Source organism: Platalea leucorodia (assembly GCF_965183815.1).
Source record: "Platalea leucorodia genome assembly, chromosome: 22".
Taxonomy (NCBI): Eukaryota; Metazoa; Chordata; class Aves; order Pelecaniformes; family Threskiornithidae; genus Platalea; species Platalea leucorodia.
Genome location: NC_138844.1, coordinates 3,541,478 through 3,569,380, shown reverse-complemented (window position 1 = coordinate 3,569,380; position 27,903 = coordinate 3,541,478). Strand labels below are relative to the sequence as shown.

At 52.8% G+C, this 27,903-nt stretch overlaps 1 protein-coding gene across 1 annotated transcript; it reads right to left on the bottom strand.

Moving 5' to 3' along the window:
• CRHR1 (corticotropin releasing hormone receptor 1) lies at nt 1-27,662 on the bottom strand (the record flags this gene model as incomplete). Its single annotated transcript, XM_082332087.1, has 13 exons — nt 1-141; nt 1,397-1,438; nt 1,640-1,775; nt 3,575-3,660; nt 5,286-5,358; nt 6,238-6,298; nt 6,552-6,705; nt 6,975-7,095; nt 7,497-7,603; nt 8,638-8,723; nt 9,953-10,072; nt 19,096-19,180; nt 27,621-27,662. 13 exons carry the CDS (start codon nt 27,660-27,662, stop codon nt 1-3), a joined length of 1,254 nt encoding a protein of 417 aa, XP_082188213.1.
• Between the last annotated feature and the right edge of the window lie 241 nt (nt 27,663-27,903).

The following is a 27,903-nucleotide window of genomic DNA, read 5'->3' as shown; positions in this document are numbered from 1 at the left end:
TCAGACGGCCGTGGACTGCTTGATGCTGTGGAAGCTGACCCGGGTCGGGGAGGTGGGGATGGACATGGCACGAGCCACGCGGGCGCGGATGGAGTGCTTGTCCTGCCATCGATGCCACCGCTTCCGTACAGCTGATCGGACCTGGGGGTGTGAGGCAGAGGAGGGGACATTCAGTCACCACACAGCTGTCCAAAGTTGTTCAGAGGCAGCAGCCACCCTCATCCTCAATCTTTCAACCAAAAATGCTACTGAAACTCTGCTCAGCCCCCTGGGAGCAGGGAGGGTCCCGGGAGCCCCTGTCACCTCCCAGGACACCCAGCCTTGTTTGATGTGATGCCAGTGAAACTCAGCCCTTGCAGCTGTGAAGAGAGATGAACCCCACCGACAGCGCCTCAGAGCACAAAATGGAAACAAGAGGGAGAAATAAATCTGAGCCGGGGCTCTGCAGGAGAGCCAGCACCTTGCACACTGCATCGGATGCTGCAAGGGGCTGGAAGAGGTGCAAGTGACAGTTGGGGAGGTTTTATGGCTTGTCTGGTTCATGATAGTGGCATTCCTTCAACATTAATTCCACTCTACAACAGCCCAGGTGCTTTGTGTGGCAGGTAACTAGTGAAGAAATGCTGTTTCATCAGCTGCAGCGTGGGATGGCCCTGGAAGATGGGCACTGGATGCGGGTGGCTGAGATGGTGCGGCTGGGCGAACACCAAAATCCCCAGGAGCCCAGCTGGGACTGAGATGAAGGACCATGAATTACATGGTGTGCCATGCTCCTGGGTCACCAGCTAGCACTGCTCCAGTTCCCTTTTCCTCCCGCATATATGATTTGGTAACAAAGCAAGCTTGTCTGGGACAAACTCTGCAGAGCCAGCAAAGGTGCAAGAGCATTTGGGAGGAGGCAGAGGAAAGAGTTGCCCAAATGGTCGGCCCCAGGACTGGCCTCTACTCTCCCCTCCTTTGCTTTCTGCTGTCTGTGTTTTGGTCAGAGCCTGGGAGGTGCCCTCGTCCGTGTGCCGGGTACCCACGTGTGTATGGGGATCACCCTGAGGAAGGATTTCCCAGGGGTGGGGGGACCCTTCCCAGGGATGGGGGGACCCTTGGCTCTTCTGCTGCACCAAATCACATGGGTGCATCCCCAGAGCATCTGTTCTCAGGGGTTGATTTTCCTCCTCCAAAGGAGGAGGCTGACAGTAGCCATTCCCATCTGGGCACAACCTGTGGCTGCAGAAGTGCCTGGAGCTGGAGGTAAAGCACCAACTCTGATCAGCAAACACCTTCAGCTGGGGAACTGGGTGCCAGCACCCTCCAAGCCCTGTGCAGGGGCAGAGCCTCGGGCTGAGCTTGTGTCTGCTTACAAGGAAGGGTGTAGACCCCCTGAGCACCCCCCAGTGCTCACCTCGCTGTTCAGGAAGCAGTAGAAGACAGAGACGAAGAAGCCCTGGAAGGAGACAAGCAGAAGAGTCACCATGGAGCTATGGCCAGCAGGAAACCCCAGGCTCAGGAGCTTTGGAGCAACCCTGGGGTTTGGGATGTCTGTTTTTGGGAGGGGGCAGAAGAAGGGCGAGGCATCGGCGAGGATGGGCTCCTCCATATCCCTTAGTGGTGGGACTGGGGTGGAATCTAGTGCTGAGGACCATACCTGGAAGGACTCCAGAAAGGAGTTGAAGTAGATGAAGACAATCCTGGAGATCTCATCCTCCCCCGGGTTGACAAAGAACAGCATGTAGGTGATTCCCAGCAAGGGCAGCAGCACCAGCGTGGCCTTGACTGCTTTCCTGGGGAGAAAACATGGACCTGAGCTGCTGCAATGCAGCCCTGGGTACAAGGACTCTCCCCATCCCACTTCCAGCACCAGCATGACTGGGACGGGTCTGGCTGGGTCTGGGCAAACCAGTGACTGGGGGAGGACGGAGAAGAGTTGAGCTGTTTTCCAATGCAATCCCCAAGTGACTGGGCTGGTTTGAGCACCGGGCACCTTCTGTGGTTTCTCCATCCAGAAAAGAGCAGTGGATAGTGGAGGCCTGACCTTGAGCTGGCGTGAAATGATTGCTTGGCTGATCTAAGGCTCGATTAAAAAGGAATTAAGGAGCATAAAATAATTCACACCCTTCAACATGGGTTTATGAAAAACATACTTCAGCTAATTAATTTCACATCTTTTCTTGATGAGATTACGAGTGTGGTTTGTGAAAAGTCATAGTGCTGATACAAGGGGAAGGATCGAGGCTTGGCATCTCATTCGTTTGGATTAGGGGACAAGAACAATGCCAAGTCAACACTTTTTGCTTAAAAATCCTGTTAATGGACAGATTCCAACATTAGCTGAAAACAGGAAAAGTCATCCCTGGCAGGTCTGGGCTGGGCAGGGATGGGGCCTGGGACCTCTGCTGCATTGCTGACCTGGAGGAGAGCCACAGCCACCAACACAAACTGGCAGATGGCACAGAGGAGCTGGAAATAACTGAGGACAGGAGCATCTTCAGGCTGGCAAACCATGGGACAGCACATCCACCGGTGCAGCTTCCCCAGGGGAGCAGCCATAGTAGTGGGGCATCCATCAGCTTTTTACCAAAAGCCATTGTCTAAGGTGAGCAGGAGCCCTCTAGGCCTGGTTTAAGCAGGACTGCACAGTCTATAACCTACCAAACTCTCCAATTTTTCCTGTCCCATGAAATGTTTGTGGGAAATGAAAATATTCTTCTGCCCAAAGGTGAAAAACCTTCCCTGCCAAAACCAGGAAAATACTAGAAAACCAAAAGTCTCTCAAAATTGCTGACTGAGGCCAACCAGCCTGTTTCAATAACCTTCATCTTTGCTCACCCCAAGCTGAATCGTTCATCCCTGCTCAATACTCCGTGATGAGGAAAGCTGATATTTCCCAATGACAGCATCTAAATTTTTCCATTCTCAGCTGAAAAAGTCACCCTCCACCCCAAACCTGCTTCTCTTGACCCGGCACACAGTGAGATTCCCTGATTCCTGCCCAGAAAATGACCCAGAGAGAAGCATTGATAAAGACCAAAGTGTCTTCTCCTGTTCCAGGTACTTCGGAGAGCTGCTCTGACCATGCACCTCCGAAGTTGTCTGCAAAACATTCCACAGCAGGGAAGGGCTAAATTCTCCTGCCGCATGCTGCCAAGAGCATTGCCTTCTTGCAGCTTCACGAGGAGGTGTTTGGGGTGGCATCGATTCATTAGTCCTTCCTTGCCCTTTGCTTTCCTGCCAAGCAGCAATTAAATTCTCACCTCCGTGCCAGGATTTGCAGCTCCAAGGCTGGTGAGCCGATCGGGTCCCACCAGAACAGGCTTGGTAGAGAAACCCAGCTCCCAATGGCTCCCTTCAAACGCAGATCCAGCCATCCATGTTCTCCATCGCAAAGCTCTCACTGGCCAGGATTTTTCAACAACCCCAGATGCAATGGCCACGTGTCTCCACAAAGCATTTGAGGTGCTCTTAGATGCCTCTCCATGCTCCCATCCCCTTGATACTTGGCTGATGGGGCTGTTCCTATACCCCCTAATCACATTAATGCAGTTTCTAGGTCTGCTTTCTGCAGGGTCACTCATGCTTTTACCTGTACTGGATCGTCTCCGATGTGGTTGAAGCTCGGAGCTTCGTCATGAGGATTCGGACGATGTTGAACAGAAAGATGAAGTTGATCTGGAAGGAAGAAGGCACCTGGTTAAGTGTCTGCTCCCCCAATGTTTCCTCCCATCTCCTCAGCAGAGGCAATGGGCCGTGCCAGGGGAAACGGGAATGTTTCCTCTTGAACCTGATCGATTGCCTTCCATGCACTGGAACAGGACATCTGCATTTATCATTTTTAAAGCACTTTAGCAATAAGGTTTAGGAGTTTGTCCAAGGGAGCGGGGCAGCAGGGCACACCAGGAGGCTGGCGAGGAAGGGCAAGTGTTAGAGAAAGGGCTGAAAGTGAAAAAGTTGGAGGGGAAGGAGGAATATAAGGCAGTCAAAGGGCTTTTCGGAGAGGAGCTGCCATCACAGCAAGGCGCTGCTTGGCCACTCTCCTGGCTGCCGAATGGCTAATGAGGGCACGGGAAGGCAGCACTGGGAGCTGAGCACAATTGACACAAATTAGAAGTGGCCTGGCCACCTGACGGGCTGGGAAATGAGAAGCAGGCTCAATTATTCAGCGAGGTCGGCTGATGCCGGTGATTAGTACTCCCTCGGGTTTTCTCAGCGTTGGGCAAGGAGGGAGGAAAAGCTGTGGGACCTTGTGCAGTTTTCCCGCTACAAACACAGGTTGGACCCTGGCACTGCTGCTTGTGACTTGCCACCTCTGCCCCTCTTTGTCCCTTCCCAAAAGGGCAAAGCCCCAGCAAATTATGGTCCGTATGACCCCTGGTTCTATCATCACTGCTCAGCCAAGGGCCAGGAGCAAAGTGATGTGGATCAGGGAATGGGGTTGAGGTCTCCAGGCTGCTGCGAATGCTTCGCAAAGCACCCACCTACACCCAGACAGTGCCGGGGCAGGGATGGAGGGACTTAGTGATGCATGTGGGAGTCTGCCGATGGGAGCATCCCTATCGGAGTGAGGTCTCCAGGCTCCCTTTCTAGCCCATCCCAAGCCAGCAGGACCTGTGCATGCTGTTTCTCATTGTGGGTTCTGATCTGAATCTGAATCTGAATTCTCTCAGTGCCAGGAGGCACACAAGGCGCGAACATCGTTCTTCCACTTCGATCGGTCTGCGGCTGCGTGCTCTGGAGTCCCAAGGGCCACAGCGCAGTCTGCTGTTGGTTTTTTCCTCAAGACATGACTGATCCAGTTCCATCTCCTCCTCCTCACTTCATTACTGATTTTTTCCATCTCCGAGTTGATGCTTGTTGTTTCTGCAACTTTTTATTTTTTTTTTCCGGGAGGAGGTAGTTGGCCTCCTGCCCAACCCCCATGACTTGGAGGGCCAGTGGTTTTTCTGTCAGGGTGGCCTTCCCTTAGGCTGCGTTGGTTCGCGGCACCTTCTTCAATTTTATCCGGTGCACCCTCCAAAGAGGGATCCCCTATCCACCACCCAGGGGACGCGCCTTCTAGCCGTGCAGCCCCAGCCGAAGGCTGATTGTGGGTTAGGCACCTAAATTTGCTCAAGGTGCAGTTTGGGTGTGGGGAGCTGGGCTTGCAGGGCAGGCGGCATTGCTGCTGTGGGGCAGCATAGCCAGCTGCAGCGGGGCGATGCTGAAGGAGGGGGTGAGACCCTGTTCAGGAACAGCCTTATCCCATCTGCAGATGGGAAGGACCCTATATTTAGCAAACAAGGTCGCTTTGCTCTTACCAGAAGCACCAGGATCATGGGGCCTTGGTAAATGTAGTCAGTATAAACTCCTGCTCGCTTCCCAAACCAGCACCTGCAAGGCAAGGACAAGAGGTGTCAGGGACATCTGGTGTCGGGGACAAGCCTGCAGTGTGAGTGACCTGGATTTACTCCTGTCCTTGAACAATCTCTGTAAGTCGCTGTCCATAGGGTGAAAGCACTACAACTTAAACCACTGTAACCACTATGGAATAGCTTCCCTGGGAACCCGGTATATGGAGGTGCATGGGGGCTTGTGGGGTGTTTATGGGCCCTGTATGGATGTGGGAACTGGTTGTTGTAGGACGAGCAGGGCAACCTTACACACAGAGGTCCGGGTTGGCTCTGTCCCCAGCAAACCCTGCAGGAGCTCACACAGGTGTATCCCTGTCCTGGGAGCACCTTGTTGGGTTTTGTTAAATCAGTGCTGTGTCTGCGTGTGTAGCACAGGGTTGCTGAAGTCAGGGGGCAAAACTGGCACTGAAAAACAAGACAAGCTGCCATTCATCGAAACGGGCTCCTTTTAACTTCCCAGTCCGCATGATGAACTCTCAGGTGCCTGTTAAGTCTTGGATTAGCAAGTCTCTGTGAAAATGGCTCAGGTGGTGGTAGCTTGTATCTGCTGGTAGATTAAATCCCAGCTCCATTTAGCAAACACATTGTAGGAGCTCTGACTTAATCTCACCTTTTCCCCCTTAAAAAAATCTCATTTGCCCTTTGAAGAGAAAAACCCTGCAGCAGAAAGCCTAAAGGTGGGATAAAAGAAAGAATGGAAGAACACTATCTTTTTTTTCTTCCACCTTTTCCGTGTACCCTGCCTCTTGTCAGCCCTTCCAGGCAGGATCCGTGCCTGCCACAGCCCCTGGCACAACTGACCTCCGGGAAATTGGGATAGAAAGGAAGGAGAAGGGGGAATGAGAGCAATCAGGCTCACTTCTCGTTGTCGTAGTACAGCTTCCCGATGGCCCAGGCGACGATGATAGGAAAGGGGATACCTGTAGGTGAACACACAGATGAGTTTCAGGGGTGCAACATGGCCACAAAATTATGCTGTAACAGGGATTTTCTCACACAGGGCAAACCACTGGGTGAGATGATATGGCCATGGAAATACCATCCTCCTGCTCTTGGCAGCCTTTTTGCAGCTATTTGGGTGCAAGAAGAGCTGGAGCAGAGGATGGAGGTGGGCATCACCCATCACTAAAACCCTGGGCACCCTGTGGGTGAAGGGGAAATCCTGGTACTTACACCAGCCGATGCAGATGAACATCCACTTGCGGAGCTTGTCCGTGGAGTAGGTGAGCACGATGGCCGTGTGCAGGTAGCAGCCTTCACCGAACATCCAGAAAAAGTTGGTGACGTGGAAGTAATTGTAGGCGGCAGTGACCAAGCGGCACCAGACCTGCCAAGGGGGTCAGGAGGAGACATGGAGGGTGAAGAGCAGCACTCTGTGTTACAGTGGTGAAACTGATGCACAAAGCAACACAGACCCCAGCAGAGCAATTGAACCCATGTTTCTCATAAGCCTGGGTTGTCCACCAACCACAAGACAGCCCTATTTGGGCCCTCAAGCTGCATTTGTGGCCTCATATCTAGGATCCTCAAGCCCCCCCCACACCCCAGTTGCTTGGGGCTGGGCTCAGGCCAGCTGCCTGGCAGAGCTGCACCTACCACATTGCTCTCGTGCACCTCTGGGTTCATCGTGAGCTGCACCACAAACCACGTGGCGTTGCGCAGGATGAAGGCTGTGATTAGGTTCCAGTGGATGATGTTCCTCAGGCATCGGATGCTCCTGGAGAAAAGGGGACAAGGGACCATCAGAGCGTGGTGGTGTCTGGGGGACAGCCACATGTGGGCTGGGCGACCGGGCTGTTTGTGGAGCTGAATGTCTTTGTTGGGATGCTGAGGGTGAGCTGCTGGGGCCATGCCCTGGGTGAGGTGGACAGAACCAAGGCCAGGAGGTGGAAGGCACTGAGGAGCACCCTCTGCCTCCATAACCTAGTGCTTTAAAAAAGCAGCAGGAGGAAAATAACCCTGAGATAGCCATGATCCCTCCAGACTGGAGAGCCATAACCATGGGGGAGGATATGGCAAATCACAGGGGCTGGGTACGTCCCCAGCCCGAGGGCCGTGGGGTGACCTCCCTGGGCTTGTCCCCTCAGCAGGAGCACAGCAGCGGGTCAGGTCACTCACCGCAGGCGCATGAAGAGGACGAAGGCCACGAGGAGGGCCCCCAGTGAGACGCAGTGCCCCAGGTAGTTGATGATGACGGCGATGTGGTAGTGCAGCTTGCTCTTCTTCTGGTGGGGGGAGATGGGGAGGGGGTCAGCAGCAGCCCCAGGTACCACCACAAACCCACCTCCTCCACCACATCACCTCCAAAAGCTGCACCGCAAATTTTGGGCCCTTTTTCAGAAAGCGACTGGAGCCCACCTGGTGCAGGACAGTGGAGATGGGGCTGGAAGGGGACACGGCTGGTCAGATGGGGCTAATGTGGACAGGGTAGGCACCAACTTGGCCCTGCAAAGGGCTCAGGTGTTTCACACCCTACCCCTGCTCAGCGCTGGGACATCCCCAACCCATTGCCTGGGGAAATCCTGCTGTAATTCAGCCGAGCTCGCTGGCAATGTGCCATCTGATGTCTCAGTTCATTCCCTGTTGCCCTGGGGGCAGCTGAGAGGCTGGGATGAATTTGGGCAGAGGGAGCAGAGGATCTCAGGAAGGTGTGAGTGGTAATTAAATTAATTGATCGCTCCTCCTGTTAGGCACTCATCCAACCTGTGAATTAGCAATTAACTGAGTGAGAAAACCATTCCTGGCAAAAGATATCAGCATCTTAAATACCAGAGGTGGTATCAGCTGTAAATGAACTGCTCATCTCTCTTCTCCTCTGCTCTGAGGGGTGGCTTGACCTACTCAGGGGCTTGTAATTCTTGGTCCCCATTTTTTTATCCCTTTCCACTTCCTAAACATCTCCTTTATTTCATTGCCAGTGGGGAGGGATGGGGTTTGCACTGAGTGCTTGTGTCAGGAGGGAGCTGGAGGAGGGCGAGGGGGCTGGAGGACATGCTGATCTGCACCCAGCAGCCCTGGGGCCAGGAGATCTCACACTGCAAATCTGCTTGGATTTTTAATAGGGAAGGAAACAGCTGTGGCTTTGTTTTTGGCAGGGAATGAAAACGCAAATCAAGAAGGGGGTCATATATGCTGCATGCAACCTTATATCTGGGTCATCGGGCCATTCCTGACCTGGATGTGGCTGCCATTCAAAAGCCCATTGGCTGTCCCTCACCCTCCTGCCAAGAGCCTGGCTGAGGGGCTACCAAGGTCCTACCTCTTCGCTGAGGATCTCCTGGCACTGGGAATAGTTGACCCGCGCTGCCCAGCTCCCGTTAGCAAGGCACTCCCTGTAGCCATTATCTGAAAGAGAGGGTGCACGTCAAAGGGTTAACAGTGCATGAGGATGGGCACAAAGATGTGACCTGATGATTGTCACTAATGCAGTGGTCGCTGGTGTCAAGCCAGTGGCATCTTTTGCTTTGAAGCCAGCTCAGATTCTGCCTTGGTTGCAATTGTAGGACCAAAATCCCTAGAACATTTCAGACCCACTCAAGGGCTTTGGGTCTGCACCAGTTCTGCCCCTTGGCACTGGGGGACCCCGACACCTCCCACCACCAAGATGCAGTGGGAGCAGCATGAGTTCGGCTCTCCTTTTCCCCTCTTCTGTGCCGTTTGCTCGAGAGATCACATGCCATCCTGCTGCAAGAGCAGCGTGAAGTTTTCACTTCTCTCCCTGCATTAGGAGCTTTTTTTGACTCCCAGCAAGGACGGCGAGCAGCAAGGCTAATTGGGAAGGAACGGCCATGACAGCCCCAGAGCAGTCTCCGATTAGTGCCGGCAGCGGGGTGATGCCAGCACTGGGGTGATGCTGAGCTTCTGCTGTTAACAGGAGAAACCATGAGCCTCATCAGGGCGATGGGATGGGACAGGGATGGGAATGGCTCTTAGGCGTGCACAAGTACGGATTAATGCAAAGAGGCTCCTGCAACAGCATCAGAGGCACCACAAAGCAGGAGCCATATGCATGCAATCTTCCACTGCTGCAAAAACATGTGGGACAGAAAAATTGATGTTTTCTGTGGGAAGCAAGATGTTTCTTTCATGAAAAGCAGCACTTGGGTGGTCAGAAACTCGACCGTGTGCTAGGAATGGCTTTGGGCACTTTTCAAGGGCCTTCGCTTCATCCCCGGCTCCCAGCACCTCATTGGCAGTGACAATGCAGTCACCCATGCCGGGAGGGGATAAGCTGCAAGGTCGCCCAGTCCTTGCTCAGCTGGGGGTTGCAGACCTCTGTACCACCTCCAATGGCAGGGCAGGCTCACTCCTCTTCCCCTGTCCCCAAGATGGGGACATCAGCTCTCTCCCCCTTCACAGGGGCACGTCCAGGAGGACCTGCTTATAAAGCTGCTGCTGTGAAACCACCCTCCCTGAAATCTGGGATATGAGGGCTTTATCCTACCGAGCCCCGCAACGAGCTCTGTACGCAGAGGTGTATTGTCACTCGTGCCCCCACAGTCCCTGATGCATTTGGCTCTCTGAACTCCCCCATCCCTCGTCCACCATGTTCCCACCCGTGCTGCTCATCTTACTCGTGGTATTGTACCGCACGCCATAGAAATATTCAGGGCAGGGGCGAGCTACCAGCAGTCCCACTGCACTCCGCGGCCAGCATGTGCCGATCAGGTCTACTGAGGCGTTGCACTGGGGACCTGCGAGGAAAAAGATTAGAGGGTTAGTGGAGGTCTGTGGACCACTGTGGGCCACCTCCAGGCTGTTGAAGGGTCAAGGTTTGCCCGGAGAGCTGGGGCTGCAGTCCTGGCTGAGCTGATGGGTTGCTGCAAGCTCAGCCCCCAGAAGAGCCTCATGGCAGAGACCAAATGGGGTCTGTGCCAAGACTCCCCAAGGGCTGGTTGATCCATCCTGGCCATGATTGTTGCCCTGGTCCTGTCTGAGCACCTGGGTTAAGCCCAGTTCTGGCACAAGCCTGGTTTTCTGACCTGAGTTCCCAAGTCAGTTTGGGGTTCCCTGGCTCTGGTCTTCCAGCCCCGCTCTTTTCTTCAACCATGACTTTGGCATCCAGCCCTGCAACAGCCAGCAATAAGCCAGAGTTTCTCTTTCCCAGTGGCGGCTCCAGCCTGGTGCTGGTGGGACACTCCTCAGAGCCCCTCCAACCCGCTCACACCTCCTGGCTGCAACATCTCCTTCCTAGCTGTTCCCGTTGGTCTCTTCCAGCCTTTCCTGGGAAGAGAACTCCGAGTCTGCTGCTGCTATTTCAGATTTAAAGCTGGAGTTATGTGCTTTTCCCAGCTACACAAGTGTGCTAACGTAGGCATTAGGTAGGCCAGATTGCAGGCTTTTTTATGTATAATTTGTGTATATTTAGAACAACATGTACTGTAGCTAAATACGTCCTAGCTACATCTCAGAGTGAGGTAGGAAGAACAACGGCTGTAATATCCATATAATACAATCCTTGACAGGCAGCAGATAGATGGGCAGCAGAGCCTGGAAGGGGCAGAGTTCAGTGCAAACCACTCCTGGGTACTGGAGATGTTTGTGCTGCTGGCACAGGGACAGGCATTGCCATTTCCTAAGACAAAAAACCCCAATTCACAGCTTTCTGGGTGCAAGAACACAGCATTTCCTCTCTACCCAGACTCAATGGTTGTTATTTGAATGCCTTTCCCGAGGCTTCCTATGGATAGAGCTGGCCAAAGAGCGATCGAACAAAAAAAAAAGCAAAATATTTTGTTATTAATATGATGAAAGTTTTCATGGGGGAACACTTGTTTTCATGATTATCTAAAAAATTGGCTCCTTGGTTTCTTGGGATGTTCTCAGAGCAAATTTTCAGTGCAAAGGAGGGTTTTCTTCAAACATCTTTGCAAGGGAAAACAACTTCCAAACGTGTGAGCTGGGGAAGCATCAGAGCGTGGTGAGCGTTAACCTTCTGCCTTCCCTAGCTTGTAGTGAGAAATTAATTTTAACGATGACCTTTGCTTTTAGCTTTGCTAATGTGTATGGTTGCTGCAGCAACCTTCACTTTAAGTTAACTGTTTTAAGCCTGTATTTCTTAGGAAACAAGGTGCATTTAATCACGTGTATTGTGCGTGCCTGTGCTTAGCTGCATCCATTAGCATATGTTGAGCTCCTTAGTTGTTTTGACCTAAATTTGACAGAGAAATAGAGGGTCATAGAAAATGAAGTCCCTGTTTAAAATTTTATAATAATATGCATCTAGGTAGAGAAAAGAGAACCGGTAATTGCTCCAACTAAGGACAAAGTTAAATTGCAAGTGCTCTCCCTGTTTGCCACCTGGGAATCCACCCAGGTCAGAAGTCACATGAATATGTGGAATAGGAAAAGCTTCACTTGGAAGAACCCAGTGCAGGAAAATGGCGCTTGCAGAGTGCTAATGCCCAGAGCAGCTCGTGCAGTCGTCGAAAACCCTCCCTGTGACCAGTGGGGCTGAGCACAAAATCCATTTTCCCCCCAGCCCCTCGTGCCTCAGTTTCCCTCCTGCATCCCAGGGGCTGTGCTGGGGCACAGACGCAGACTGCTCGGGGAGGACAAGCAGGAAGACTCAGCAGTTAAAAGTCAGCAGAGCCAGAGAGCGGCAGCAATGGTACTCTCCATCAGTAAAACAAAACCACAGCAATGCCATTAATAACCAAAACCCAGATAAATTCATGGAAATGATGTGGTCAGGCAAAGGTGGCATTGTTCTGTTATACATCTGCTCAAGTCTGGATTTAAGATCTCCACGTTTCTCCAAGGCACTTGATTTAATGCTGCTTGGCACTGCCGTTAAAGTGCTATGCCACCCACCTGATGACAAACCAAGCGGACGGGTCTTGCAGTCCCACCACGGCAGGGATGCGGGCTGAAGGTGGAGCAGCATCACCAGGAGCTCAGCCCCCTCCTCGTCCCACGGGTCGGGGTTGTGCTGTGGGGTGACATTGGAGCTTGGGGGCTGCAGCCGGGTGAGCAGAGGTCAGGCTCCGCCAGGCTGTCGGGGGCTCCTGGGACTTCACCCTGTGCACAGCAGGCTTCGCCCCAGCACCGCTGTAGGCAGCATTTTGAGGGCTGTCCACCAGTTTTTAATCTAGTGGGTGGCTGTAATATTTTTCCTGGGCTCACACTGAGAAATGCTTGATGAAAAGCTGCAGAAAGCAGATGCTGCTCTTTCTGCTCTCTCCAGCATATAGGGAAGAAAAAAAATCTCCTGCTGGGGAGGGGTTAAGTAAAACAGCGAAGAGTGCCGCGAGGGCTTCGACGTCCTGTTTGCCCAGCACGACCGTCTGCTCCAGCTGCTCCCCAGTGGCATGCGGCTCCCAGCATTTAGAGCACTGTTTAGCATGGAAATTATATGTATCAGTGCTAAATGCTTTGATATCTGCTTCGCAGCCCATCCGTATTTGCAGGGGGATTATTCTCCCAGGTTCTGCAGACGTCTGCTCCAGATTTCTCAGCACCGTTGGCTGCACACACAGTTTTGGTCTTCGCAGCTTTCCAGCAAGACAGGTCAATGGACTTCCTACCGCATCCAATCCCCCTGATTTGGCTCCCTCCCACACAGAAACATGACATTTGGGGTAGGAAGGAGCTGGTCCTGCTTTGAGATGGGGAATGTGGCACAGGGGAAGTCACTCAAATCCCTTCTCACCCTATTTCTTTTGGGTTGTGCTGCTTTGAAGCAATATAAAGCATTTCCTTTCTTCTGAAGAAAAAAAGTGCCTGTCCGGGGACTTACACTGAGACAACTGTATCACGATAACTGTCTCAGGATAACTATAGCAATATCCCTTCTGTTTATATAAAACATCCTTCTCCAGCCTGCTGCCACCACTCGCAGAGGCCCCTGAGATGGCTCCAAGCTAAAGCCACACAGCCATGTGAAGCCTGGCAGGGTAAAGCTCTCCAGTCCCAGCTAATCTGCCAAAAGATTTTGAGCAAATTTAAAGAGGACGGAGCATGTTTATCCTGGGCCAGCACCACCAGACGTGTGGCCACGGTACTCTTGCGCTGATGCCAGGAGGTCTGAGGTGTTATTGTACCATCAAACCATTGCTAGGATGGTATGAAGAGGACTAAAGCAAAGGTTGTACTGATATAACCCTGCTGGTAAACATGTCCTTGTCTCACACTGGGCAAAGCTATGCACCAGTGCAGCTTCCTAGCTTGCTGCTGTGCCCCCAGCGACGCTGCGGCTGCTCGAAGGGCGAAGCACAATGCAAAGGGGCCGGGAGAGTCGATGGAAATCCGAATCACAGGCTCATTCCTGTGGTTGGGAGAGATAGGGTTCTTTATCTAAGGTGTCCCAGGAGGCCGAGTAACAGCTGAAAGGCGTTAGCTCATATCTCTACCTGTCCTGAGCTCTTCCTCAACTACAATTATCTCTCCATCCCTGATGTCCTCAGTGACTGCATTGCTCCTGTTGCCTCTTGAGCAGGCTGAAGCCTCTGGCTCCTTGAGGGTGTCCCTGCTGCAGCATTTGCATTTGGTAATCAGGGCTTCATCTCCACATCTAATCAAAACATACTCGTTGCAGCCAGCGCGCAAAAGGTCGTTTGTCTCTCCCAGACAGCTCCACCACACCGGTGAGGCAGAAGGAGCCATTCCACACCTTATTGCCCCAAAGCAAGGGCCTCTGGGGGGGATGCCTTTATTTCAAGGCGCTGATGTGCCAATGGTGGCTCGATCCCAGCTATGGAGCCACTCAGGTGCTAAATGCTTGAGTAACACCTTGAGGCATTGAGGGGCAATTTCTGTTAACACGGGGTTGAAATTGGGGTGGTGGAGCTGCTTGCCTTCCCTCTGAGTCAGGGCTGGGTACTCAATATGGCCCAGAGCAACTGTGGTTGTCACAAAATACTTAGATCCTTGCTCACACCCTATATCTCCAGCACTGCTTTTGGTGGCATTGGGTGTTTCTATTTATCTTTGTAAGAGGCCAGTCCTTAAAAAAAAAAAATCCTCAGCAATCCTCCCAAGCATTCAAGTTCCGTGATCCTCAATGTAAAATAATTACCAGGCTAATTAAGCATTATGATAGTCAAGTGTCTTTGTAATGAATTTTCAGCTTGTTGCTATTCACCACCATTGACTATCCCCTTGGGTCTTTGTGGCTATTCTGGAGAAGAATAAATAGGAGGCATCAAACCTAGCTTCTGCCGTTGGTATTTGATGCATCTGCTCAATGCCATCACTTATGACTGATCCATGTACAGCATCTGTGGAGGATATATATTTACTGAATATATAATAGAGTGGGTTAGGTTTGGGGCATATCTTGTTCTCCTGATATGACCCATAGAGTGGTTGGAGCTGTGTTATTACCAAGGGTAGCAGCAAGTGGTTTATTCCCTGGTATTGGCTGGGCTTTGCTGGTGGGTGAGCAAAGCAGCATAATCCCTTGCTGGCAGAGTTTTCCTAGCAAAGACTTCTACTTTGGCTACAACTGAACAGAGTAGCTGGCAACGATTTTACGGCATCCAGTCCAAAGTGCAGTTTAACTGCCGTAGCTGCTGCTCACACTGAGATGTGCCAGGACACTGTTTCCTACCAGAAAACCTCATCATCTTCTTCCCTCCTCCACTACAATAAAATCTATGAATATAAGAAAGATTCTATTGACATCCCTGTTTCCTAGATGATGGAGCAGAATGGCTTTATCGATACTAGCATACACTTAAACCACTATGATTTTCCATATAGGTGAGTTCACATCTTTTGGTTCCCAAACCTGCCCCAGCATCACTGCTCTCCCTCAGTGCTAAGTCTCTGCCAGGACTCATTGCTGCCTCTTTAGCCCCTGTTCAGCTCTTTTATTAGTGTTTCTGCCTTGGTGGGAGAGATGCCAACGAGGCTGAAGGGAAAAGAGGTGCTGATGCTGTTAATTTGACCTTTATAAATTTAAATTTGAGTCTCTTCCCAGGAAAGTCAGAGAGTGAATGAAACAGCAGCGGCACAAGAAAGGGCTGCTGGAGCAGCGTCAGCGGTTCGGGGAGCTGAGCTGGAGCAGGCGGAAAGTCTCTTGGTCAAACTGTCACCCGCTGTGAAACGTGTTTCCAAACCTGTCTGATAGAGTGCCTGCGAAGGAAATGCTCTCATTGCTCACTGCTCTCCTGTGCTTCTCAGCCACAGGCTTTTGCTATATCTGGACCAACCTGATTTGCTTTATTTAAATGCAAAGCTACGCTCCCTTCCCCTCCTTGAAAAAAACCTCCAGTTAAAAAAAAAAAAAAAAAAAAAGACATTTCTCTTCATTTCTGCCTGGCTTTGGTGTCATTTTCCTTTGCTTTAGGTGAACTTGCAGTAGCAGGAAACATTTCTTCCCTGGGAAGGAATCAGCTGTGCTCCCCTCTCTCTCCTGAGCACACACGGGACTGAGGATAACAATTTATTGTGGTAACAGTTTAACAGCTTAAAGGAGTGAATCGTGCAGCCAGGACAGCCACGGCTATTAGCAATTGGGTGCCAACTCCTTGGGCTGATCCAGGCATGAACGCTACGAACAGTTAAACAACCCCGTGAGCGCTCCGAGCTCGCTCCGCTCGAGTGCTTTCTGCTGGGCTGCCTTGGAAAGGCCTCATCTATTAATTAGGAAGAGGCTTTCCCATCTGCTCCGATTCCCCCTTCCTTCCCCAGGGAAGTGCCACGATGGGAAGCGATCCTGCAGCTGCAGGGGGACGCTTTGCCCCGGTGGGTGAATGACCTTGTCCCTCCCTGACCGGCTTCATGGCAGGGCGAGGCGAGAAGCAGCTGCGCGCAGACCCCGGGGAGCTGAAATCATCAGGAAGACAAATTCGCGGTCTGAGGCAATCTGTAGGCTGGGAGCCCTCGGGACAGGCACCTATCCACCCTGGACAAGGGATGCTGATCCTCGCTGCATTCCTTTTCAAGCCTGGTCTGGGAATTTCTTGGCTTCCAGATGTTTGGATGTGCAGTTGACCCGACTTTCCTAATACACCATGTTGACCTCAAGTCCAGCCTAATATGATTTCTGCCTGGAGGAGAAAATAGTCACTGCTACTGAGGAAAGCTGCCTTTCTGATGGAGTGGCCAACTGTGCGTGGATGCGCATGCGTCCTAGCACTGGCCAGAATCAGCGGCTCACCGAGAGGTACTTCTGACGCGTACCTAAAATATTAGGTTGGACCATCATGCCTGTGAAGGAGCCTGAATGCCAAGGAACATCGCCCTGCGTTGGGGACAGTGTGCTTCGAGGAAGACGGGTAAATCAATGCTGATAAGAGGGCAGGACAAGGGAGCTCTGTGTCTCAGCTGCTCTGCTTCCCGGAATGAAGGTTTACAATGCCTGCACCCCATGAGCCTGGTGAGCATCACCCTGGGTCTGTCTCCACCACACTGCTGTAAGCAGAGACCTTGCCAGCTCAGCGCATGTGCCTCGGAGACTGCCGGCACACTGGTGATATTACTGTCCAGCCATACATCCTCATTAAAAAGTGTGAGATTAAATAATGAAGGGACTGGTGACCCGAGAGAGGAGCAGAACCCACGCTGGGCTGTTTTTCGGAGGAGGGATGCTGCACATGGGCACGAGGCAGGGCCCCTCCGTGCATCCAGCTGATGCCCTGCCGAGCCGCGTGCTGGAGGACCGCTGGGCTCGTGTTATCGGCATGTGCCATTTCCCAAGGGTTATGTAGACATTAACAAATTAAGTCTCACGGCCTTGCTGCAATTCTCATTAGCGTCATCCTAACAACTCTCCATGTTAAATAGCCTCGAAACAAAGTTTCCAGTTTTGTAAATATCCCTCCTTAGGAATCGCTGCGTGAATCAGGCAGGGCTTAAATGGACCCCGAGGATGAGGGCTGGCACTGAGCTCCACTGACAAAGCAGCAGACATAAGACAATTAATTTCATCCCTACCCTTTGTTCTAAGCCCCCTCCTCGAGCTGGAAGCGGCTCTCACATGCACCAGCCCCATCCCAAATTAGTGAGTTACTCAGGGATGACAGGTCGGATGCATGGAGGTGCTGGATTTTGCAAATCTGAAGCCTCACATGTTGTGCTTCCGTGTCCCAGGGTGACGGGCACTGAGATGCACTAAATCCTGCTTGGATTCGCGCTAATAAATCCGTACTGAGCAAAGCCCAATCCTTGCAGAAAGCAGCACCCACTGCTTGAGGGTGGTGGCAATTGCAGGGCATATCCATCCGCAAAGCCAGGCAGAAATTCTCCCCCCTCTCTGCCCTCTCCTCTGGGCTCAGGAGATTCCAGCAGCGGGTGGCAAAGGCCATGAGGAGGCTCTGGGACCTGCCTGCTGCCCTGGGTTGTGCCACCAGCTGGTCTGTGCATCACAAGAGGGACCTGTGGTGGTTGCCTGGTGCTTCTGTGGGTCAGAACCCACGGAGACGGACACATGTTGCACTAGGGAAGATGAGTAAGAAGAAAACAAACGCCATTTTATCACAGCCTAACATGGCCAAGGACAACCACCTTGCTGAGCAGAGTGATGAAACCTTCAGGGAGCAAAGCATGAGCAATGACAAGGTTTCTTGTCTGCACCATGCCCAGGCCAGAGACACACAGGCATTTCCATTTCCACTGGCAGCCTTGCTCTCCCTCGGCTTTCTGCCTCCATTTCTTGGGCTGGGGATGCTCCTTGCAGCACTGTGGTGGCCTGGGCTCTACCAGGCACTGAATCAGCCAGTGCCGAGCTGTAATTTTTTAAAAAGGAGTTTTTAACACTGCTGCTAATGGGAGCCAGGTTGCGGGCAGCCATCCGTCAGCGCCGGGCCTCCGCGGCCATCCATCACCCTGATGGAGAGAGCCGCTCTGAGCAGCAGGGACCAGGGCAAGCCAGGCAGTTGCTCAGCACCTGCCCTGCTCTTCATTCAATCGTGGGAAAATGAACTCTGCAGCATCCCTGAGCTGGGGAGGACTTTTCTCCTTGTCCCTGTGAGCTCCTTTCCTCTCCCTTAGCCACCTTTCCTCTCCCAAAACCTGTCACTGAACCAGACCTGTGACTGCTGAGGTGACATCCAAGTCACGTCTTGAATATAGGCTAAAAGCCAGTTTTAGCACAAACACATCTTGGGCCTGACCCGGCTGGATGCAAACCCATGTATGGGTGTTGAGTAGGAGTGAGCTGCCCATGACCCTGCTGGTCTCACCCAGCTTGGCTGAGCCAGCCCTGGCCATGGCCACGTCCCCAGAAGCTCCTCACGGCTGGTGGCCTCCCCAAGTGCTTAATGGCACACATCTAGGAGTGCTGGGGGAGGGAGGGTGGCCGAGCCCTGTGCACATGGTGGCCACACTGCATTAGTGACGTGGTCTCTGCAGTCACAGTCTCCAGTTGTCACCCCTGGGCAGGGGGGTGGTGGAGGGGAGGGGACATAGGGGACAAAGCTCCTGGTGTCCCTGGCCATGGCAGAGAATGGGCAGCATGGGAGCAGGGGCCGGGCAGATGTCTCTTTGCCCACCTCCCCCTCGAGCCCAGCTGAACAGACATTTATTTTCTCTATTTTTAGCTCTCCTGAGCTCTGCATCTTCTACCTGCCTCAACTGTCATCCTGCAAAGAGGTTGCTGCAGCAGCCAGCACGGGACTGCAATGCAGCCTCAGCACATCCCACCTCCCCCCGAAAAGGAGCCAGGCAGCTGCAGAGCAGCCCAGAGACACCCCCCTGCCCCCTCTTCCAGCCCTCCCTGCCACCGGGGTCCCCTGGGGATGGGTAGGGTGGGCTGGGGACGCAGGGCACTCACCCGTGTGGTTTGTGACGGGCGGCAGGCTCTCGCAGTACTGCTCTTGGATGGAGGCTGCAACTGGGCTATCCCAGAGGAGAAACGCCTGCACGGGGAGAGAGCAGACCACAGGCAGGGTTATATGTGCAATATGCCACTTCCCCAGCCCCTGATCCCTCCTTGGATGTGGCAGCAGGTGGGTCAGCTTGTCCATGTCTCGGTGGATGCCACCCCCAAAACTGCACGATGGACACGTACCCATTTGCAGGACAAGTTTCCCAGCCCAGAGGAGCTGGGCATATCCAGCCTGGGGCTGTGAGACCGATGCGCTCTGCTCTGTTTCCCACCCACCGATACTCTCCTGCCCCAAATATCCCCTTCACAAACCATACTGCAGCCCTGCACAGTTCCTGCCAGGCCATGGAGCTTCTGCTGTTTAGCAATTTAATCAACACTTTTAGTTTTAACATCTTTGCATCCTGAGAGCAGACAGGGGAAACATGATGAGCCTGACACCACGCTCAGATTTTCAATACCTTATTAAAATCACAGCCTTGTAAGCTGTCAGTGGGACGACGTTAATACACCTCCTTAAGGAGATCTGATCCACAGTCAATCGGATCTGGCTAAAGCCTTTTTTCATGAAGGGCTTGTCTGCAAGCACTGCCATTCCCATTGCCTTCAGAAGCATTGACCAGGATCTATCCCATCCCTTCTCCAGAGCAGCTCCCAGGCGGCTCTGCAGCTTTGCTGGAAGTGAAAACCATCGACTCAGTCTACATGGGGAGCTATTTTGGAAAAGCTACCTCTGACTTATGGCGTCTTTGCAGGAGTTTGGGGACACTAAACCCGAGGAAGGCAATTGCAAGTGGAAGACGGCAGAGGGACGGTGCTGTTAGACCCAAGGCTCACCAGGGAGACAGATGGGAGAAGGAGGGAACCTGCTGTTTTAGCAAAACACCCGGGTTTCTACCAGAGCAGCTGCCCATTTTCTCCTCCAGCTCAGAGAGGGTGACACAGTGACACGGGCTGATCCCCTCTGCTCAGGGGACAGATGCCGATGGTGGATGAGGCTGAACTCCACTTCTCTACCCCAGTCCTGCCCTGCAAGGACTGACCAAACCCCTTGAAGGAAAGCTCACTGCTGACTGAACGGTAGAGCTGTGTCCTGAAACACAAGCACATGCAGATCCCTTGGGACGCTCAAACGTGAGCCTGGAGGCAGGAAAGGCTGCAGCCTCCTCTGCTTGCGTGCAAGCTCCCAGCTCCCCAGGGCGATATTCCATGCCAATACAATGAACAACAACCTCTGCCTTCCCCGCTGGCCAGGCCGGTCCCTAGTGCCTGATTTCCCTTCCTGAGTGCCATTACCTTCAAAGCTGCTCTGGGTAGGGAGGAGATGGTCCTCCTCTTGCCCGCTAGCCATATAAACACTGGCTGCTCTTGCTGGCACACCCAGCAATCCCCTGCGCCTAACCAAAGCATTAGAAGGATTTATTCAGACACGGAGACAAGCTCAGCACCCACTTGCTCTTTTCCAAACAACTATTTACTGCCTTGGGAAGCTGGCTTTGACAGCAAGAGAGATGTCAGGCAGACGTATAAATGGAGCTGAGAATAGCTTCCTTGTTATGACTGCTCCAGATGGCACAGGGGAACCGGCAGCTAAACCCTGCCCCAAGAGCTGTGTGGGGGTCCTGTTGTGCTGGTCCTGCAGGAGCCGGGCACCTCCTGGGTCTCTTTGCCGAAGGCTGAGACCACCCAGACTCCAGACATGGGGTAAGCGGGGTGTCACGGGGTCAGCTCCCCTCTGCGTTGATGCCTGCAGCTGGTGCCCACCAGACCTGGTGGCTCTTTGCATGGGCAGCTGGGACAAAAGTGTTCCTCCCAAAAGGGGCCAGGATGGTTTGCGTACCTGAACAGGCTCTCAAGTGTTAATTGGATGTGTTTCTCCAAATCGCAGCCTGCTCCAGCCTGGCAGTGCCCGTTCTCCTTCCAGACACAGGGAGAGGTCTTGGCACTGAGCAGCAACATGGACAAAGCTACAGCTAGAGGCGGGTATGGATGGAGTGCAGTCTCTGGCTCTGCAGCCTTTGTAAATGAGCTGAAACCGCTACAGAAGGAAGAAAGAAGGAAAAAAAAGGTTCCCCAAAACACAACAAACCCTAACAGCTTTTTTACCAGGCTCTGAGTCTTGTCTCACTGCAACGTGGCCAATGCTCTCAACAGAGGCAGAGGTTTTCTTCCACTCCTGTCAGCTCGAGAGGGATAAGCTGGGGAAGGCGGCAGCTCCAGGTGGATTTGCACAAGCCAAAAGCCTCCTGATCTGGTACCCTGGTAAGGATCTCTTCTATGTTTTGTCCTGTGCATGTTACTTTAACCCCTCCCCAGGCTTTGCAGAGAGCCTGGGTCAAAGCTCCGTCCTTGAAGAGCTTCGCCTGCCAGAGCATTGCTGCCGTAAGATGCCACATGGTGCCCAGCAGGTCCCAGCCTGGCCGGGCTGGAGCCAAGCACACCTCACCAGCCCCGAAACGGCAGTGGGTCATGCTCAGGCCAGAGAGGGGCTGTGTCCCTCTGCCCTTCCAGCCCTGCTTTGACATAGGCTATGGAAAATCATACTCTGCAGTGAAGAACACCTCTGTGACCTCTCTCAGACTGCCAAAATCCTGGAGAGCTTCAGCTGAGCGTTCAGCTGCACAGGGAAAGAAAAGCAATCTGCTTTTCTAGAAGCAGCCGCTTTGCACAGAGGTCCCAGTCAGCCTGGGGAGTTGCTCCCATGGGGATGATGGTTCTGCTGGGAGCTACACAGGCCCTGGGAGGCCCCACACTGGCAGCAACTTCTCCTCCATCAGAAGACACTAATGGCTCCACTGCTGTTGGCTCAGCATCCACCCAGCTCCCTTCCAGGCTCTACTAATGTCTCCTTTTTACACATGGGGAGGCATCGCAGCAGATGCCGAGGGTGCTGGGTTAACCTCGGACCTCAGGGAGCAGCAGACTCCTTCCTTTCTCCCCCACGTTTCCTCCAGCAGGATCAGCCGGCCCCCACCAGTCCTCGCTGCACGGCTCAGACACCAAAACCTGACACTGCTCCAGTGTTTACTGCATCCCACACACAGCAAACACCAGCTGCAGTCGGTGTCCCACCACCCACCGAGTCAAGGCTGTCCCAGAAGGGAAACTGAGGCACTTGCCTAAGGTCACTCAGGCCGTGCTGCACCACATGGGGCAGGTTGCTCCTATCTGGACCCACCAGCCGTGCCCTGATGCGATGCCATGATCGGATGGGTTTTTTGGAGCCCAGGAGGGGCACGGGGTGGCCGGTCCCCTGGGCCGGGAGGTGCAGTGCAGCTGGCTGAGATGGTGTCAGCTCCTCGGCATGAGGAGGCTGGGGGTCCCACTGCTGGTATGGGTGTGAGCAGCAAAATTACAGACACACACACACACACGGCATCAATCTCTCTGACCCACCACTGACCTAGCAGCAAAATTCAATTAGTAACAATTAGGAATTAATGTCCCCCTGCAGTGCTTTCCCTCTCCAAAGCAATCCATAGATATTAATTAATATATTCACATCTGAGTCAAACATCAACCCCCCCGCCCCCTGCTACCCAGAGACAGGCTTGTCCCCCCTTGATATCTTATTGCCTCAAACAAGATCGGATCTGCGTGGCAGGAAGGGCTGACAGTTCTGAGCAGCGAGATAGATGGCTCATAGCCTAATTAGCAATCCAAGAAGGGGCTTGGGTTTTCCACTGCCGACAGGGCTGTAATTGGAGAGCGGAGCAATTAGCAGGATGAAGCAGTGCGAGCCAGTGGCTTTGCACCAAGCTGGAGAGGTCAGTGGGACCGATGGATGGTGATGGCCACTGAGACCCTCCAGGAGGGGTGGTCAACATGAGCCACCCTGGAGTCATCCTTGCTGTAGGGACCTTTCTCACCCCTTGGTTCTGCTCCCCAGCTTGGCTGGGCTTGCTGCCCTCTGAGATACTTGATGTGGAAGAAGAAAGACCTCCTGGGACACATGGGCAGGGGAAGGGCTGAGCACAGTCTCTCTGTCCTGGACCTTTGCTGAAGTTCCCCAGGGTGTCAGGCCGGGATTGAGCCTGCTCTTGGCTCTGAGCCTGCAGGGAAATGCCAGACTTTGGGTGTTAAATACAGTGAGAGTTAAAGGAGCTGGATGCCAACCTCGGACGGCAGTGCAACATCAGCGGCATGGGAAGGGAGGGCACGGAGGAGCACATCTTGCCAACACTGCAGCCATAGGCTGCAGGTGGCCTTGAAAAGCCTGACCGAAAGAGCTGCCCCATCAAATGTGCTTGGAGGTGGCCACGGTGCCTCCAGCCCCTGCTGCCCAGTCCTCCCTGTCCCCTGCCTTCACTCCACTCTGGAGGATCTCTTTACCCTTGTCTCCTCTGACTTCCAGGCACTGTCTTCTGCAGCTGGTGAGCTTCTTACCACCTCCACCTTGAGGGCTTTCACTTGGAAAAGTCCTATCCCCAGTCCAAGCCATGAATGAAACCCCCAGGGAGCCTCTCGCCCATGAGAGACCCCCTCTCCAACCTCTTGCCTTAGCCCTGGCAGCGACCTGCTTTCCCACCCCTGAGTTTAAGGTTTCTCCGAGACCCCCACTTTATCTACAAGCACCCCGGTGCCCCTTCACTTGCGTTCGTGCAAAGCCACATCAGAAGCCCTGCTAGCGTCAAGGCATTAAGGCAAAGCGCAGGCAGCAGACCGAGGCTCAAAGCAAGAACCACAGGGGGATTTTCTGTGGCTGATGTTACTCCGGGGGAAGAGCAGGCAGCAAGAATGCCTCCATCTGGCATTAAAATCTGTGAATTTATGAATTTAGCCATATTAGAGGGCTAGCCCCTGTCATTGTGTAGACAAGAGGCTTTAGTGTGAGTATTTATTCTGTTTGGAATCTCTCTCTGAGCGCGCTGGATGCAGACCCTAACAAAAGAATATCAATCAGGGCTAAATGAATGCCCTGTAAAACCTGATTTATGAGCAATTAAAGGTTTTCCTGGATTAGGGTCTGGTCTCTCTCGCTTGCCATAAATAATTCTGACTTCATTTATCTAACAAAAGAGGCATGGATTTTTGGGGAGAAGTGAAAAAAAGAATAATGGCATTCGGATAGTGGAAGCTAAAGGCACAAACAAGCTGGGGAAAGGGACACTGGTGAATCAAAGCAGCTCCTATGGCATCTGGATTTGCCAGAGCAAAGGCTGCTAAAGAAGAGTTGGAGCGATGGACACAAGCACACGGGAGGGCTGTTTTTCTAAGGTGGTTGTATTAAACTCTCCTGCAGATTGCACATGTGGGACCTGTGTGCGTTCACGGATATTTTCATTTTGGGCTTGGAGATTTGTTTTCCCCAGCTGCCTCCCAAGACTCACATCTCAGCTCCCTCAAGCCCCCTCCTTCACCCATCACCTTTTCAGGGTCATACTCCAGGCTGAATATCCACCGTTTAATTCACCTATCATTTTTCTCCAGTTTATCTGCATTCACAGCTAGGGAAATCTTGGCCACACCAAAGCTGCATTGCCATTGCCTTGCCGGGGTGAATAGTACAGGATTTCAGGATGGAAGAGGGACTACGAGCTGCAAAAGGCCAACACCCTTTGCCCTCTGCCATCCGAATGGAGGCGATTGCTTCTGAGTGGGTGACTCCTTGCTAAAGCAGGACACTCTGCAGAGAAGGAGGGTCTCTTCTATTAGCTTAAAATACAGTTAGGGAAAAAAGGAAAAACAACAGATGGGCCTCAGGGTATGTTATACCATCTTCAGAAAGAGCCACCCGCTCATGAGTGACAGCTCTCAAGCGTTGGACAACGGCTCCTGGGCTGTGTTTGTTGAGGGAACCCCATGCTAATGATTTGTGCGTTCCTTTGGGTCCAAATACTGTTCTCCAAGACAAAACCACAGATGCAGCCTCTCTAAATGTTGCAGACTCGGACCTCAGCTTGAGCTTGTCGCTCACAACAAACTTCTGGGTGAGCCCTGTGCCGGATTTCTGGTGAGCAGAGCTGTATTTCAGGGCAGGGTTGAGCCGGCTGTGCAGGCTATTCTCATCGTATTTCTATATATTCATCCTATGGTGGCAGAGCAGCTATTCTGGGAACAGGCTGTGCCATTTCCATTCACTTCTTCACTAGAGATGCGAAATCACGGGGATGATTTCATACACACTGAATCAACCCTGGCTTTTAAGGAAAGCGAGGACTGGGAGAGATCCCCAGGGTCAGCGTGTCCTGCTACTGCAGCTCTGCATCTTACGCAAGGATTTGAGCAGCGAAGGGGTAGGGGGCTGGTTTTGGGGCTTATTGCTGCTGGAGCTGATCAAGGATGAAGAGAAACTACCCCACCCCCAGCATCAAACTCTGTTTTTTCATAAAATGTAAACAGTTTTATCAGCCCCAGAAATGTCATCAGTTCCTGACAAAGCTGCAGGTGAACTGTTTCTTTTTAACCGCTTCTTTAGTTTGTTTAAATGACTTGCAGGGTGCCTGAGAGCATTTTGCAGCAAGTTTGGCTGCCTGTCTGCTGGTCTGTCTATCCAGCCCCCTGAGGGATGTCTGCCCAGCAAGGCAAAGTGGACAAATCGATGCCAAACTGGAGCTGCTGGCCAGATACATGGGGAACACCTTAGCTCTGTCAGCCCAGGGATCTGCAGGCTGCAAAATTTGCCCAAGCAGGGGAGATTCGCCCCTGCTGAGCTCTCCGTTGGAGCTGGACCGCTGCGGGTCTCCTCACTCGCAGGCTGGACGCTGCTGGGGGGACGCCTGGCTGCAGGGACGCGCTCACTTAAGGCTGGAGTTTCATGGTCCTTTAGCCCATGCCGTCCCCAGTAGAGAGCTGGGATTGTGCTGGAAAAGAGTCTGAATTTTGAATGCATATATTTATAAGACAAAATAGATAGTTTGACTGCAAAGGGGTGTTTTGTAGATTGGATGTTCCTCTTTGGAGCTGGCCGGGAGAGGCTTCTTTTTGCTTGGGCTGGTTTTTGTGACCCGCTCCTGGTCCCAGCGCCAGCACAGGGTGCTTTGCTTTCAAACTCTGGAAGCTTTTTGAGGATTTGGCCCCCCATCTTCACAAGGAGGCCGTCCTTGGGGAACACCTAGGGATGACTAGGGAAACCCATGAGCCTGAGGAGGTTTAGCAGAGGATGGCAGCTGTGTCTCAGCACCTTTAAGCTTTTTTTCTGACCACTTTTTGCTCACACAGTAGTTAGTGGGAGCTGTCGTGCTCGCTTGGCTGTCCCCATCTCAGACCCTGCCCCTATTGCATGGGGTCTGCAGCTTTGCCAATGGTGGCCCCACATATTGGCAAGGAGGGAAGAGATCCTGCCCTGTCTCACCTTCATTTCTTACATTGGAACCAAGCAAAACCCGAACCAGGGAATACAACCGCAAAAGAGCTCCTATAAAACAGGATTAGGGGTGTGCAGTTATAGGAGAAAGCAGCTGCTCGGAAGAGAAGCTTTTAAAAGCAACACCAACTTGGCAAGGAGGTTGCCTGGTGCATATCAGCTCTTCTCATCGCTTAGGTGAGAACTTTCGTATCCCAAAGGTGCAGCTAAATACAGCTCCCTGCTCTTACCACCGGCGATGCACAGGGAGAAACCAGCCCATGGGGTACAGACCACAACGGTGCTAACGGGGAAGGCTGACCCTCCGCTTTTTCTGCTGTTTTAACTCTGCAGTCACAACTGGGCTACTGAGACAGAATTTTGCACAGAGCCAGGCGATTTTTTTTCTTTTTACCCTCTTGACACAGAGGTTTAATCAAAAACTTGATCATTTTGTTTAACTGCCTACATACATTTGCTCAAATAATGTTCATGATTTCACTGGAAAGCTTTTCATCTCCTTGTTTCCCCAGGGTCTGGGATTTAAACATGCTTTGGGCTGGGAAAATTTCCTTTCTTGATGAGCCCTCAGGGAGGAGGAATATTGCTTCTGACAAAGCATTTGCATTTTGTGCAGAGCTGCAAAATTAGCAGTGGCTACAGTTCCACAGCAAGCAATTTAGAGAGGAAAGTCTTGTGCTTTGCGGGTGGGGGGAAAAGGAGAGGTTGCTTTAGAAAATCAATAAAGGGGGGTACAATTAGGCATTGCGTTTGTGTTGTCCCCATCCATCACATCTCCAGAGTGGCCGCCCCCTCCCAGCAGCCTAAGGGAAACTGGTGGCAGCTGGTGTCACTGGGAGGTGTGAGCAGGGAGCCGCTGGGAGAGCCGGGCTGCGCTCGGAAGGACCTGGCTGCAAGTCTCCCCCCCTTTAATGATCCTTTCACTGACTCCAGCCCCCTCCCCGCTAGTTTTGGGGCATCCTGAGCTCTTGCCAAGCCCCCATGCCTCGGCTGGAGGAATTCTCCCGAGGGCTCTTTGTGTCGCGGTTTCTCCTTTTACTTTTCCCATCCTTCAAAGAAATGGAAAAGTCATTGCGGAGAAAGCGAGCGGTGCAGGGTGCGGAGGGGTGATGGGGAGGAAGGCAGAAGGGCCCTTCTAGGAGAAGAGGACTTAAAAGCATCTTACCTGCAGGAGGAGGAGGAGGGCAGGACGTAGGCTGGGCACCATCCTTAACCCCCGCTGCGCCCAGCTCGCCGGGGCATGGCTGGCAGCGGCCCCCGCTCCTGCTGGGCTCCTTCTGCCGTCGGGCAGAAAATCCCCCGGGCTTCGGGCGAAGGAGCGTGCCCGGGTCCCGGCGGGGCTGCTCGGCGGCGGGCAGGGACCCTTCGCCCTCCCCTCTGCCCAGCGACCCGCTCCTGCCTTTTATAACCTCCTTCGGAGCCGGTCCTCTGGCTTCCCACCTTCCAGC